Below are 17,110 nucleotides of genomic sequence, written 5' to 3' on the forward strand. Positions count from 1 at the left end.
CATTGAGAAATCAATATCTGTTAAAACAAAGGTCATTGGATTTTACACATATAAATCTTGTCGAGATGACATCCTTCTGTAGACTCCAGACTGGAGTTTGATCTTACCTGACGAAACGTAAACTTTGCGGTCGGATGAGCTGATAACAACTCGGCTAATAATGTCTTTTTAATGAAGGTCAACAGTATACCATATTAATGAATCTGCTTCGTATCTATAAAGAATCCTTCACAGGTTTTGATGTGCAGTGAGTCAAATTAAACCGTGACACAGCGACACTATGCAATTCATGTTCGAGTTGATTTTGAAATTGCCGCTAAGTTGATATTTATTATAACAGAAAAATCAGAAAAAATGACGGGAAATTAAGAATTCACAGAAACCAATCAAGGAGAAATCGAAATCACAATATGCACGCACATGATAAATGTTTTTATTTACCTTTTAAGTTAGCACAGCATGAAGATGGACATTTCCTATAAAGATCTTTATAGCTTGAGGGAAGATATGTCTGGAACATTTTATAGCCTCGAATTACCGATGTGATATTTTATTTCGTTTTCAAAACGTACATGCAGCTAAAGTATACATTTGATGAACTCCATGACTAAAAATATAACAACATAACTGACAATGACAGAGATTTGCATAGATGGATAATAGAACAGAAATAAGGCAATTATGGATTTTAAAGTCTGCAAGAAGGAAAGACGATATGCTGAATTATTGCCCAAAAGACATTAAAATCATATGCATAGATATCATAAATGTCAAATGCACTAACACGATATAGGAGAGTTATCAGGTAATACAATCACTGCCTCATCTTATACTTCGTTGCGTGATTGCGACCGTTATATCATACAGTGAAAACACTGTTAATTATCAAAATCATATACACAACTATATATGATTTTGTCCGAATTTGTAAAAACTTCATTGGTTGCGCTTGGTTGACTCGGAAATTTTATTTGATTTACCTGAGCGGGCATGCACGAAGGACTTTTCCTTCGAGACAAAGTCTTGAGTTCATTAGCTTCGAGTTTTTACTTCATCTGATATAGACAAATTGCCCTTAATCGATGTAAGAACACTCCGATTAACAGTTCAGTGTTTTAAGGACAGTCATTAAAGCGATCATGGGAATAATCATATAGAATTAATGAGAAGGGCAATATTTTGTCAATGAGTAACGGATTGATTGCAATTAAAAAAAAAAAAAAAACTTGCAGTAAAATTAATTAATTCAAAAAAAATATGCATGTGTTATATACCCGCAGTTAAACGGGATCAAAACCATCACTTCATAGTCTCAAAGCTCGGTGTATATCCATGATAGTGAATATGATCAAGGATGTCCAAGAAATGGAGTTCTAACCTGTTAATCATTTAAACACTCAGGCTAATTGTCAGTTGATTGTTCTTTTTTTATATAGGATGCACAAAAGAATTCTACATGTGCATTTGTGGCTTTGACGATAGAGGTTTGATGCCGCCATCTTTCTGAGAAATTAACTAAATATTATTTTAAACTCTAGCATAAAGTCGGGTATATTTTGCTTGTTTATTCATTAAATGAAATGAAATTTCCCGTATAATGCTATAAAATATAGGCCTATATATATGAAACAAAAGTCAATCCCACGCCAGAAAAATATGAAAAGTATAAATAAGAGCTGCATGTTATGAAAGTGTTTGAAAGTATAAAGAGCCTATACCCTTAATTGGCCTGCATGGGAGCCGACAGATCACTTTTCCGAGTAATTCCGAAAAATAAAACTGATATTGTGTAATCTTCATGTGTATAGTTCTAAGCCAATATGACTGTCATATTAGGGTTGGACGACTTAATTTTGATTTTGATTTCATTTTCGCGACTCTGTTCGCCCCGTGTCCATGACCACTATGCCGCTCATCTTTCATAGCATATTATTATAGGACTGGCGAAAATATATATACAAAATTGTCAGGGAAAGCAATCACATAAGGACTACACACAACTAAGAACAGTCAGGGAGGGCTATAAAGGGACACAGAACAAGTTAAGAAAACAGAAAGGGAAGGGTTATTATTATTATTATTATTATTATTATCATTATTATTATTATTACATTGTATTATCATTATTATTATCATTTTCATTATTTATTATCATTATTGTTATAATTATTATTATCGTTTTATTATTACTATTATTATTAGTAGTAGTAGTATAGTAGTAGTAGCAGTATAGTATACATAGTATCATTATCATTATTTATTTTTATAAATACTTTGATGTGTTTGGTAACTTGCATTTGTTGGTTAACTCTCACTTTCATTTTGTTGCCTCTTCTTGGTATACCAGGTTAGGGCTCGCTGCTTGTTCAGTCCCCCCCCCCCCCCCATGCTGTTGATATTTCACTCTTTTCTTATTCTTTATCGTTGTTCCTTATCTTGTTTGATGTTGCCTCCCTATTCATCCTTATCCTTCACAGGGTTGCCCCCTATATGATCCTTGGGATCATCACTGACCCTCCTCTGCCTTTTGTCTGTCCACCCTCCTGCGTTAATTCCCTCCCTTACTTGTTGGGCTCCTTGCCCATGACTTCCAACCCAGCCCTTCTGTTTTCTTTGTTCTGTGCCCCTAGCCCTCCCCCGACTGTTCTTGTTGTGTGTAGTCCTTTGTGATTGCTTTCCCTCCCCGTTTCTCATTTGGCCTCTGACGAAGATTCTACTAGGATCGAAAGCTCACTATCCTTTTGACTCCAACAATAAAGTCACTTACAATAAACTGATAAAAGGCAGAAAATAGTAAGTAAGAGAGCAAAAGATGTCATTAACCTTTCAAATCTAGTATCTGTACATATATCATAAGTTCGCGTGAAACGTAAATTGCATGAACGTCGCAGCCGACCAACCCGAAAATTACTAACACTCTTTGCTCATTAAGACCACCATAGATAACCAAACTCATTTGTTACGAGAAATCGTCTCGCATTCACACGCATGTAGACAAATGTGCAGCGCCTACTGTACTGTCGACAGTCTAGTCTGCAGTGTTTTCGTCGGGTACAGGTTGCATACTTAGACGTCGACAGGGTCTACCTGTATGTTGTACTCGGTATACCCTGCGCCTGGAGCGTAAAAAGACGCACTTTCTGCTCGAGTGTATCTGCTATTTCAGGTTGACATGGACGATATAAGGTAAGTGTGAATGTGTGGTACTATCAAGGTGACGAAAGTCGCTACTTGAAATCTTAGAATGTCTGTGATAGCAAAATCTTGACGACTTTCCTTCGAAGAGAGCAAGTGGTGCGATCGACATGGATACCTGCCGGGGCCTATTATAGCGCCGCGCGTAGCGGGCCTGGTGCTGCGGTTCAGTGCTTATGCCTCGCGCGGAAGTGGTTTGACTTTGAGTTGAGCATTTGACATTCTTGACGGACATACGACTTTATTCCAGAGGCACGAATTTATGAATATTATTTGTTTGACCGAGAAATTGGTCTGTATCTTGTCGTCGGGGATACATTGTATGTTCTGCGGAGACTGTAGAGTCTAGGTCTAGAAAGTCTTACTAGCTATGTCTGCTGGCTTCAAATCTTTAAAAAATCATTGAAAAAGAAAGAAAGAAAGAAAAAAAAAAACTCCTCCAGACAGACGGATTTTCTGTCTTGTTGGGCCCTGCCGTCCCTGGGGCAAGCCCAAGCCAAGTCATCAGAATAGAATCCCCTCAGAAGGCAAGATACCATCTTTGCTCAATATTGTTATGTTTGGATACCAAACTTTGGTATTATTTTGAAGCTTATGAGTCGAAGTTTCAAATTCCGTTTTTAAGGAAAAATTGTATTCAAATTTATGCAAATTAATTATAGGGCTTCATTCACATAAATCAACATGATCAATGTGATCATACTTATACTACCGGTATAGCCAGGCTAGCATTACTTATCTGGACATTATAAAATCATATACATTCAAAGGAAAACAAGTAATAGGCCTAAACTTATTTGATCAATATGCGGAGATAAGAAGTTCATAGCCTTTATGCCCTTATCATGGGCCCTATTTTGCTTTGGTATGAAAATTTAGGGATTATGCAATATGCAATCATGGAGCTACAAAATGTAGATGTACACATAGCTCCATGATGCAATTGTTAGGTCGTGTCCGATGTCGTGTCCTATCATGAGATGTCCCATGTGTAAGGCCATACAGCTGTAAAGGTGATTACCGTACCACTAAGTCTCCACTACCTAAAGTCGCCAGACATTCACAATCACATCGCATGTAACGCGCGCCGCGATCAGAGATCAGCTGGGCGACGGATTTTCATCGCTCTCAAAGACATTCCTAATTCACCTTTTTCCTCCATGAAAACACAAATAATTTGTAATCCAAATGTATTTTTCCATATGTAACAGGTGACAAAACCATTTTTAATGCGAGAATGTTTTTTATTTCGAATGGATTTCAGGTGGCAGATTAACAAAGTTTTTCAAACACGATGATGCACAATGCATCCTCTATTGAGGTGTGTGTACATAGAAACATGCGCTATGGGCGGCGAACTAATTCATTGCCTATCGTTAGTTTGCCAACCCGGAAGTGCATTGGAAATACACGCAAGTGGCGACTATACGGTAATTGACGTGAGACACCCCCCCCCCCCCCCCCACCCATGTAACATCAAGGACTTTCTGAAAGGTTTTTTTCTGAAGTTGCTAAACTCATGTACATTGTGTGCATCATACACAACCACTACTACAGAACCACTAATTTTATGCTCATGGTTCATTCAGTCAGTGCTGTACACCCTATTCATTGCTCTCTAGGTCTGGCCAGAATAATCACATACATTGATGTTACCAAATATCTCTTACCCTGGGTAAATTGTTTATTGTGACACACTCTATGTCATTAACCAGAGAAATCCTGTGGCTGTGTGCTATTACAGGGTTGTATGAGTCCTGATGCAAAACATCTAATCCCTACTAAGTTATTGCCTACGGTTAGGCCAATAGCATGACTTTGCTATTAATGCTGTTTTAAACTTGCATTACCGTGATTGATATCTTATTTAAACTGTTCGAGATTCTAGAGCTAATTTAAGGATTGGTCATAGAATTACAACCCCCCCCCCCAAAAAAAAAAAAAAAAACACACACACACACAAACAAAAAAACACCCAAAAACAACAACAATAACAACTTGAAGGGAGTGGCCTCCATTGTAAAATATTTTGGGGTCCAAACTGGGCTGTTCTAAAATACACTCTTATTGTGCCAGTGCTCTTTTTCAAAGTCAATTGCAATTTATGTACTGTAAAAGTGAAAATTTTCGCAGTGTTGAAATCTTCACGTATTTCGCGAAACCAGCAACTAGCGCGAAAATAAAAGCACGTGCATATTTTTGCTTGCTATATGTTCCTGTGCGTGATGTCTTGATTCCGCAGAATTAAAAACACGCGAAACTCTTTTTACCCGGCCAAGCGCGAAAAATTAGTCGCGCGAAAATATCCACTTTTACAGTAATATGCAGCATACTGTATACGCTATATATTTCGCGGGGGTTTTATTTTCGCGAATTTCGCGAGAAGGGAGCTATTCGCGAAATTAACAACACGCGAAAATATTACCTTCCAAAATGAATTCCTTGCCTTGATGATACGAACATTTCAGTACTAGTATACCATGTCACGGCTTACCGAACAGACCATACTGGCTAAGCTTGTTTATGCACGTCCACGTCTACTTACGAATACTGTAGAGAGCCAATCCATTATCGCAAGGGGACCACTCGTCAGAAATCTAGCGCGATGGACTTAACCACTTCAAAAATGTTGAATTCTAACTTACTAGTTCGCAGAGTTTGGCAAGTCTTTTTCATGCAGTGTATAACTGGTATCATTCTTATTTGCTAGTAAGTTGAAAACTCACACTTTCTTTGCCACTTCATATTTTTTCTGGTTCCCCAATCGCGAATTTAACCACTCGCGAAAATGTGTGACAGCGGCAATTCGCGAAAATTTATGTACGCGAAAATTATAGCGTATACAGTATTAGACAAGGTAAAAGGAAGAAACCAGCTTGCAATTTGAATCCATTACCTACTAGTTTCTCTTCTTTTTACCTGGTAAACCTGGTGAATCTTTTATCAAACTTGTGGGGAGCAGTATGAGCAGCAGCAAAGAATGAGAAGAAAAAGAATTTTAAAACAACAACAACATCAACAAACTTATTTGATGGCAGGCTTCCTTTGCATATTATATGTAATTCATTCTCTCTAGATCCAAGGAACTGGGATACAATTGTAGTTCCTGTTGATGTGACAACAGATTGATACAATGACATGTTGCCAATGTACATGTACATGTGACATTTATGTGATAAGAAAAACAGTCATGGCATACAAACTGCACATTTTCTTAAAGGACACCAGAAATCATTGTAGTCACAGCATAAATAAGAGAGGAAATACGAGAAATTGCCTCATTTCTAATTTTTTGAAGATGTTGGTTGTTTGCATTGTGACATTTGATGTATCACCAACTATATTATAAACATGTATGATACACCTGTGTCAAGTGGCATAAAGTAACATCTAGTTTCCCAAGTGGTTCAACATTTACAACACTAATTTACATGTAGGCCTACTGTTAAAGGACAATCCAGATTTTTTATTTTCATTTTTTATGATTCTCTTCCTGATGCTGCTCCATTGCCACTATTTTGCATTCAACTTTCTGTTATAAATTATAGACAAAAAATATTTTGTTTTCTTTGTCCACAACGGTATACAAAAAATGTGTTTCCCATAATATAGAGAATATATTAAAGTGAAGATAACAACAAAATGAAATGGTGAATAAATATTTTTCTAAGAGCTTTCAGGAGTATTTTTCCCTTCGTGTGACAAGGGTTCCTTAAGGGTGCACTGCACTTCGTAGCTAGGAATGTACATAATAATGAAGAAATCTTTTGTTTTTCTTGTATTTTGAAGGTTGGAGGTTTTCTGCTTTTCAACATTATTTATGCTATTTTTGCTGAATGCATTCCTTCGAGAAGATCATGTGTAACGACCAGAGGTAATTTAAAAGTAGATAGCACTACAAACTGTTTTTCACAGTACCGGTACTCTTCTGTGGCAGCATTTTGCAAGTAGGGTGATCGATTTGCATGCATTATTTTGTTCATGTTTGTCTTTGTAATTTTTCATAAATCCTATGTGTCACACGCTACTGGATAACATTGTTAGAAGAAAATACATTGTACTGTCAAGAGAATAAGCTTACAGAAAAACAATACTGCCAGTTAACTGTAACCTCTCCTTGCAGGAGACAATGTACCGGTACACAGCTTTTAGAGACTGCATCTATTGAAAAAAAAAAAGTATTATAGTTGTGGTGGATGAACAATATCTTGTATGCACAATCAGCTATAATACAGTATTTTGCATTGTGTTCAACCTATCTCCCACACGAATAAAGAGAGGGAAGTTAGGCCTACATTGTATGATACTGTATTTTAATGAGTTAGTCCATCTCTGAGTACTAAGTATTTTGCAGCCAGTGTGCAGGCAAGCCACAGTGGTTGAAGTGTTGTAAATGGTCTAGCAGGTTACACATGAGATTTCAACCAGAAGGTCCAGGGTTCCAGAACCTGCTGTGGGACCAGTATCCTCGAGCAAGACTTTTTATACAGCTAGAAGTTTCGCTATGGCGACTGGTATGCCTCATTCAGTCAGTTCCAGGGTAGGGAGAAAATAGTGTAAGTCTGCAGAAAATAGTTTACAGCTGTAATTCTGGCATAAAATAGTGTCATGAAACAGCTACAATATGCATCTACACAGTTGCATTTATTTACATGTTTTGGGGCTTTATGTACAATTGTACATAACCTCTGCAATGTATTATATATGGATGTATTGTAATGAAGTGCCATTGAGTTCTCGGCTGTTGGTGAATGATGCGTATAATGTGGTCAAAGTCCTCAAGGTTGTTTTACCACTTTGGCTTTAGAACCCAAATTTGCTCTAACAGCTGTAAATAAACTGCAGGCATGATTTGAGTGTGTGTCAGGGAGTGAACATGAAGGCTGATCACTGACATGTTCATATTGTACACTTGTTTAATGATTCCATAATGATAATACACGTATGTCATTCATTCAATCGATGATGAACTTTCTGGCTACGTGTTATTGCAGTGGAGACTTACGTTCTAATCTTGTGCATTTTTATGATTTAAGCTTAATCCTTGTTTTAATGCCCTCTTTTACTTTGGAATTTTAAATCCATGCAGCTTGAATTAGATCTTGTTTTTGATAAGAGGATTTTGCGGGTGGTATAGTCAATGTCAAATTGAATCATGGTTTTAATACATGTAGCTACACATTGTATGTACATGTACAGCTGTACTTGAAGGCAATTGTCCTGATAAATCCATGATTGAAATAAAAGTCCTCATCCTTCCCTTCTTGTGCTAACATACCATGGTATATCATTACTTTTATTTGTAATTATTATTATTATTTTTTTTTTTGGGGGGGGGGGGAGGGGGGACTTACATTGTACATGTAGAACTGAATAAGCTAGGTTTTAAGTTGTTGGAACGGGAAAGAGATCAGTACAGGATACAAGTTCTCTTCTTTCTATAAAAGCCAGTTGAATGCAATTCAAGTAATGTGCAGTTTAATGCTTCCAGGTTAGCGTCCCTGGTCAGTGACGGAGCATTAATCTGCACATTACTTGAATATGAGACCGTTCTGAAGCAAATCATTTTTACACAACAATAGATATACAATGAACTCTTGAATGAATCCCATAAGGATTGGAACAATCATCTCCCAGCATTTCCACTGATTCCCACTGATCAGTTACTATCCTTCCCCTTTAAGTCTTAAATGCATGAAATTAACTTGAATTAAAAGGGAATATCTCCACACATTAATGTACTTTGAAATTCTGCCCCTATAAAAATTGACTTCTGCTCATTTTTGCTATTGAACAGGGACAGGAGGTGATAGATGTGGATAGTGCAGTCCCTCATGGAGGTCGCCCACAACAGGCCCCGGCCTGTTGGCCCGCCAGCCGCTGGGGGAGATGCATCTTGGGAGGGTGGTGCCCCTACCCTCATGCCTCCCAGCTCCGCCCTGTCCCCATGGATCCAGCTGCGGGGGTCACAGGGGATGATGCCACCTGGGGTGGGTCAGAAGAGACGGTCACTGGTCAGCGGTCAGCTTCACTCGACAATGTCCCAATTCAGGTGAGACCAATCTGCAAAATCCCAACCCAGAAAAAAACCAACAACAACAAAAACCCAGACAAACAAGTAGTGCCAAATGCAGGATTTCTGCTGAAAAGGTCATTTAGGAGCTCACATAGCCTGAAAAATAAATATTGTTACTTATTTCTGAAAGCTGAACAAAGCAGCGAGTATTAAAAAAAAAAGATATCACAAATACCACTTCCAGTTTATTTCAAAATGCCACAAAGTTTACAAATATTTTGTACAAAATGTTGTATGTATGGAATCATTGTCCTTTCACCATTTACAAGGAGGTATTACAAATGTAGTTTGCCGTCCACCCCATTGACCAGTTAAATTGCTAACATGTTGAAATTTAATGTACTTTTTTTAATGACTTAGGCTTTTCCAAATTAATAAGGAAGCTTGCCCGAGGGCTTCTCAAGGCTTGCCTGACTTAACAACAAATGTATGCAAAGTGAGTTTCAAGCATTGAAAAGTATCAAGCGTGTACAGTACCTTCAATCACACACTGTACAACACATAGATATGACTGTTGTGTACATGTACTGTTAATTGAAGCTCAATCACACTGCCATGGTACCCCCATCAGCACTGTGTAAAATGCATTGTACTACATGTTTGTATACATACAGTATGTGCTACAGTCAATTTCATTCCTTCTCTCATGATCAGGGAAAGTTAGAACTACTCATTAGTACAGTTCATTGCTGCAGAAGACAGCATCTTTAAATATTTCAATGACAGACTTTGAAAATGCAAGAAAACATGTATGTGATTGACGATATTGATGTCAAACACTCAATGTTCTTCTTGGGAGTACTGGAGAAACATGCATTTGCATTCATAATAAAAAATAGTAGGCAACCTTATAAGCACTTGTTACATGATCAGAAGTATGTACAGGTGAGTGGAGAAGCTTGATTCATGGCCTTTGGAATAGTAAACTGGCCTTCTGACTTTAAGTCTTAAGTGATTGATACACATGATCACTTATCGTGAGTCCGCAACGGAAACCCTGGTGAAATTCTTCAGAATATCGTCCTGTAATGATCCGTGTATGATTGATACCAGCAGACTATCAGACAGGTCATATCAGTTTCCCATGCAGTAAATCATCCAGTGTGATGAAGATACTCTGAAGAAAGCTATGAGAATTGTACCTTCTCAGTACAGTTGTTTCCGTATAACAAGGTACTGCTTTATTGGGTACTCTACTTAATTGATGCACAGGCTGGACAAACAGTTTCAATGCATTTTGGTAGGCATTGTGGTTGATTGCGTAGAAATTTTCTCGACAAGCCTGATCTATAATTTGTTGTTTCTCATAAAAATTCTTCAAAATGGGCATGAATATAAATTCAGAAGGAACTTTTAGCTGCTGAGATGCAATAGAGTACTTTCCTGTTTTAATATACAAATGATGCACAGGATAGAGTGCGTTAGTGGAGGCGTAGCGCACTCGAGGGTATTTACAATTCTCGCTATCGCCAATGACGTAAAAAGTACCCGGATGTTGATTTAAGCGTCATTTACGGTGCATTATGGGATAGTCCGGTAGCAAAGTCACTTCCGTTCGTACGCGCGTGATACGTGACTAATGCTATTTACACACACAACCGACTGTATTCTACGTGTACTTCCGGTTTTCTCGACTTGAATTACAGCTTTAATATGATTTGAAATTTCTCCATTCTTAAGAAATTGCTGTTAATACGACTATTGGTTGTTGTTGCGAAGCTGCCATGTGTTGTTCGCACAACAATAAATGAAAAAAATCTGCAGAATTAGGACCCTTACTGGCATGCGAGACGTGACGTGGCCGCGTGGGTGAAGTTTGTGGGTGACTCCACAGCGCAGTACGTGTGCGCGCGACTTACTAGTAGTAGTAGTAGCTCTAGGTAGTAGGCCTAGTGCCTACGTACAGTCAACCTCGGATACCTCGAAGTAGTCGGGACTGAAGAAATTGGTTCGAGGTATGCGAACTTCGAGGTTACGCGTACGTCGAATTTTCTTCGACTTACCCGATGTTTGTCGATGTTCAACATGGTATCTGTTACAGTGCCTACCGATTGTTTTTATGCTTGTCAATTGGCTTTGAATCGACTTTAATATGAATGAATTGAATGAAAATCGATGTTCTTCTTTCATCAGTGTTTTCGGTCTTCCATGTGTCTACCAGCAGCACTCACAGTCAGCATATTGATACCGTTAATCATTTCCAAATGTAAAAGCAACAATCTGTTATCTACTTTAGTATCATACAGAGCAGAATATTACTGTTATTCATTTTCAAATTTACAAGCAAACATCCGACATTCGTTTTACTATCATACGGAGCCCAATATTACTGCTGTCCACTTCTAAAAGTGAAATGAATTGTCTGACAAATTTTATTGTCCCCGCCGAACGAGTTCGAGCAGGGGACTATGAAACGGGCTCCGTACGTGTGTGTGTCCGTCCGTCCGTGTGTCCGTCCGTGTGTCCGTCCGTGTGTCCGTGTGTGCGTCCGTGTGTGATCAAAATCTTCAATTTGCTACTTCTCTGTCATTTATGAGCCAATTTTGATTCTGTTTGCTTTATATGATAGCACTACAAGGGAGCTTTGAAATTCTACACAGAATTTCAGTCGTGACCTTTGACCTTGACCTTTGACCTATATTGTACATTTTGCTACAAAATGCTACTCCTTCGCCATTTCTAACCCGATTTAGATTCCGTTTGCTTTATATGATGGCACTAGGTGAGGGCTTCAAAACTTCTACACAGAATTTTGACCTTTGCCTTCTTTGACCTTTGACCTTGATTTTTGACCTATATTGTACATTTTGCTACAAAATGCTACTCCTTCGCCATTTCTAACCCGATTTCGATTCCGTTTGCTTTATGTGATGGCACTAGGTGAGGGCTTCAAAACTACTACACAGAAGTTTGACCTTTGCCTTCTTTGACCTTTGACCTTGATTTTTGACCTATATTGTACATTTTGCTATAAAATGCTACTCCTTCGCCATTTCTAACCCGATTTCGATTCCGTTTGCTTTATGTGATGGCACTAGGTGAGGGCTTCAAAACTTCTACACAGAATTTTGACCTTTGCCTTCTTTGACCTTTGACCTTGATTTTTTACCTGTATTGTACATTGGCTACAAAATGCTACTCCTTCGCCATTTCTAACCTGATTTCGATTCCGTTTGCTTTATGTGATGGCACTAGGCGAGGGCTTCAAAACTTTACACAGAATTTTGACCTTTGCCTTCTTTGACCTTTGACCTTGATTTTTGACCTGTATTGTACATTGGCTATAAAATGCTACTCCTTTGCCATTTCTAACCCGATTTCGATTCTGTTTGCTTTATGTGATGGCACTAGGTGAGGGCTTCAAAACTTTTACACAGAATTTTGACCTTTGACATCTTTGACCTTTGACCTTGATTTTTTACCTATATCGCACATTTTGCTACAAAATGCTACTTCCGGCGGGGACATGTATTACGCACCGCGTAATTTCTACTTTTCCTTGTCATCGAATGGAACTGAATGTTACTGTTTTTCATTGTTGAACGTCAAGGCAGACATCAGACATTTATTCTACCATCAAACGCAGCTGAATGTTAGTGTTATTAACTTCGAAATGTATAATAGCAAATATCCGACATTTATTTTAGCATCGTATGGAGCAGAATGTTACTGCTATTCACTTCCAAATGTAAAAGCAATCATATCATAAATGATATTTATTTTGGAATCTTCCGGAGCCGAATGTTCTTGCTATTTACTTTCGAAAGTAAAAGCAAACATACGACATTTATTTAATCATTGTACGGAGTTGAATATTATTGTTATTCATTTCCGAAGGTAAAAGGGATCATTCCACATTTATTTCAGCCTATTCCGGAGCTGAATGTTATTGCTAGTGTACTTTCGAACGTAAAAGCAAACATCCGGCATTCATATTATCATCGTACGGAGTTGAATATTATTATTTATTTCCGAACGTCAAAGCAAACATTCGAAAGTTGTTTTAGCATCTTCCCGAGCCGAATGTTATTGCTATTTACTTTCGAATAGAATAAAGCAAACATCATACGGAGTTGAATACTATTGTTATTCATTTCCGAACGTCTAAGGGATCGTTCGACTTTTATTTTTGTATCTTTCGGAGCCGAATGATATCCTTGTTTATTTCCAAACGCAAAATGAAATATCTGACATTAATTTAAGCACCGTACGGAGCTGAATCTTACCGTTATTCATTTCCGAAAGTATAAGCAAACATCTGACATTTATTTTAGTATCGTATGGAGTCGAATATTACTGTTATTCAGTTCCAAAATTAAAAGCAATCATCTGACATTCATTGTAGCAACTTTCGGGGCCGATTGTTACCGCTGTTCATCTCCAAAAGTAAAGGCAAACATCCGACTTTTTTTGGTGGCCCGACGTGTGTTTTGGTGGCCCCGGGCCACTGTAACAGTCGAGCCCTGAATAAGTGCAGCACAGTACATGAAGGATGGGCTACTTGAGTAGTAAGTAATATTGCAAGATCAGATTCCGGCTATGGCTTCTGAAAACAGTGCTATTACTGTAATCATAAACATTTACCGAAGAGGATTGTTCGCATTAAAAAAAAAGCGAAACAAGCTTAGGGGCCTTTACGATTGTGCTAGAAAAGAAAAGAAAAGAAAAATACCGAAAACTAAAAAAAGATTCAAGTCAAAACAGGGGTAAAATACATGATGATTTCTTTTTTTTTTTTGTCTGGAAATCGTACAGCGTACTATTCCGTTACTTCGAAATTTATCAGGACAGAATGTTGTTAAATCATATCTATACTATTCTTTATTATGCTAGGCCTATACTTCCAGATCATATACCACACTATTTTCATAATCGCATTGCTGGAAGAAAAAATATTCAGAGCTTGCGTTCTTGGGGGAGAATTAATGAAACAAACTTCGTGAAAGGAAAAAAGTATAAAAAAAACAAACACTAGCGGGAGATTGATGTTTGGACAGTGGACCATGATTAATGCCAAAGATGTAACTGTCAACACCTAAGCAGGTGCGCCACGACGGTTAAGAAATGTACGCGCACGGCATGACTATCACGATCGCAAATCAAAACAGAGTGGTCAAAGAAAGATGATGGGCAGAGCGTAGTGCTATTGTAAGCACTCTATTTGCACGGCTGCTATATGCATACCGTGTACGTGTGTACAAATTGTAGGTACAGTAGGTGTTGGGGATTTTTCTTGTCAGCTGTGTACCGGGTATTTCTTTGAGCGCACGATCGTTCTGGGCTCAGAATATTTACAATCCAGTGTGAAAAGATTTGTGACATGTCTTCGCTGTCCACGCGCGCTTCACCAGAAATGCTGAGTGATGTTTGCAATTTCAATTCGAGCAACATGCTGGGAAAAACAATAAGTTAATTAAGATCGGGACATGAGATTTCCCCTCGAGGTAACCGAACTTCGAGTTAGTTTTTTCGAGCTACGCGAATTTTAACACACGAAAACTCCATAGGAACAATCGGGACTTTCATTTTGCCTTCGAGGTAAGCGATATTCGGCTTATCCGAGTTCGAGGTATCCGAGGTTGACTGTACATTGTACGTACTTACTTGGAAGAGGTTGCTTCGGAGACAGGATAAGTTCAAGATCATGCACTGTTTGTTCCCGATTGTGTTCGTGACATTTCGACAGAGAACAAATTAAAAAAAGATGGGCATTCTATGACGATATACTGTATATCCAGGTGGGTGAATATTTTCCAGCATATTTTCCGCGTATGCAGAGATGACTGATCTGTGATGTGCACATCGATCGCATGATCAAGCAGTACGCTGTACCGGTATGTGTTAGCTTATGCGCTGCGTGCAGTAGTGGTGCATGCTAATGCAAGGCCGGCCGGCCGCCGGCGGGGACTAGTGTACGAGTATGACAGGCAACAGGCCTGGCCACTCGCGCGCTGGCTCGGGCGGTACAGCGGCCTACTGTACTAGTATCCGTGGTGGGCGCGGCGCTATAGGTAAGGTACACGTACGCGCACGCTAGCGCTGTGCAAATTATGCCCCGCGCCGGAAGTGCCCTTGCTACCAAGTGCGCTAAATCTTGACGAAAAAGCCACATCCGGGTACTTTTTACGTCATTGGCGATAGCGAGAATTGTGAAGCATGTTGCACTACATTGTAAATACCCGAGAGTGAGCTGCATCTCCACTAATGCCACGAAATAATCCTGTGCATCATTTGTTTTATAAAATGGGTCGAAAACTAACGGCATTTTTCACGTACCTTTGTGCCATTTGGGTCAATACCAGTCAGCTACATGTAGCACTCGCTCGAGAGAGTCGAGTCAAGCACGTCGCACTCGGAAATCCCACACATGTAAGTACTGTACGTATAAGAGTAGGCCCTGCTGTATACGTACACCACATAAAATTATGCACACAAGAAAGGCCGGTCGGCAGCCCGAACTGGAAGTTGTTTACAGGATTGACAGCGCGTATAAGTTAGCGCGCGACGCACTTGTAACAACTGATTGAGTGCGCACTGGTACTGCAGTGCAATGGTACTAAAGTAATCAAAGCCCACGTGACTCATTTCAGCGCTTCCTATTGGCTACGTTCTTGAACCCATTTTATAATACAAAGTAATATGTTGAATGTGCAGTGTATGATACACTTTTAATGAATGGTTAATGTTTGAATGTAAGTGCATGTTGAATGTGCAGTGTATGATCGATTTGTCAGGGGTTGCACTTAACTTTTTTTTTAACTAGCCAGACGGACTACTTGTTAGAATCAATTTTGACACTGAAGCAATATTTTGGCTAGCCAGACGGGCTAGTAACTTAAGAATTTTATGACTTTTAGCTAGTCCAACGAGATTTCAGGTGGCCAATGGCCAGCGGACCATCGCTAATTTCGTACCTTGTTTGTTGTATCACTACGAACGAACCCTTGTTCCAGTACTACACACTACCCAAGCTACACACACAGTGACACACTAATCACTCCATGTGTCTACGTGAGAATAATGAAGGAAAAGTGGGACTTGGACTCCACTGAGACTGTCAAACTTTAATGTTTTCAGGACTTTTATGGAAAAATAAACCTACGGTTGCCATAAAACAGGTCTACAAAATTTTTATGTGTAAGGGGACATTGCTCATAATTTGCTGCAACACTTGGTTGCATGCCCAGTATACATGTGTAGGAGTCTACATTGTAGGTGCAGAAATTTTGAGAAGTCGTTAAGTTCTGGGAGCAGCCCAGGGATCAGTACTCAAAGACTGAGTTATAAATGCACATCATTAGGTGATCCGAGTATCCTCTCGGATCACCTTCTGTATCTGTACTGATTCTTTATTCTTCTTTCTTTGTTTCTTTCTTTATTTCTCCTCAAAAGTTGTGCAGAGGTTAGCTCAGAAAGTGCTATGCCTATCAAGTTCAAACTCATACCATGTATGTATCGTGTCCCAAAGACGACAGATCAAGTAAAATCGTTGTGATCAGTCGACCGTGACGTCACTATGACGTCATTATATGAAAACACATTCTCAATCATATCTCATTAATGGAATGGAGTTTTTAAATGAAATTTACGTCACATATATTTCAAGTCAAGCGAATTCTATTCATATTGTCAAAATTCATATTTTCTCTTAAAACGTGCGCGTACGCGCGCGTTGAAATATTTGTATGCTCCAATCAAGCCCAAAATTTTTTTGCACACGTTTCAGACCATTTAGAGCATTTTTTGAAAAATTGAAAAAATCGGACGGACGCGTACGCGCGCGCGCATATGCGCACGCACAGGTCATATGCAATAGAAATTTCCCATTTTTTCACTGTG

General features: G+C 38.8%; 1 protein-coding gene across 1 annotated transcript in view; it reads left to right on the forward strand.

Annotated features, from left to right (window-relative positions):
- Positions 1–3,072: 3,072 nt before the first annotated feature.
- The window catches only part of LOC139717805 (uncharacterized), a 78,721-nt gene continuing 64,683 nt past the window's right edge, over positions 3,073–17,110 (forward strand). The window contains exons 1-2 of the mRNA XM_071629304.1: positions 3,073–3,186; positions 8,993–9,247. Coding sequence (XP_071485405.1) covers positions 9,009–9,247 — 239 coding nt within the window. The 5' untranslated portion in view covers positions 3,073–3,186; positions 8,993–9,008. The remainder of the gene's footprint in view (positions 3,187–8,992; positions 9,248–17,110) is intronic.

This window comes from Diadema antillarum, unplaced genomic scaffold (assembly GCF_040938485.1).
Source record: "Diadema antillarum isolate AM-2024a unplaced genomic scaffold, OU_Dant_1.0 scf00000083, whole genome shotgun sequence".
NCBI lineage: Eukaryota > Metazoa > Echinodermata > Echinoidea > Diadematoida > Diadematidae > Diadema > Diadema antillarum.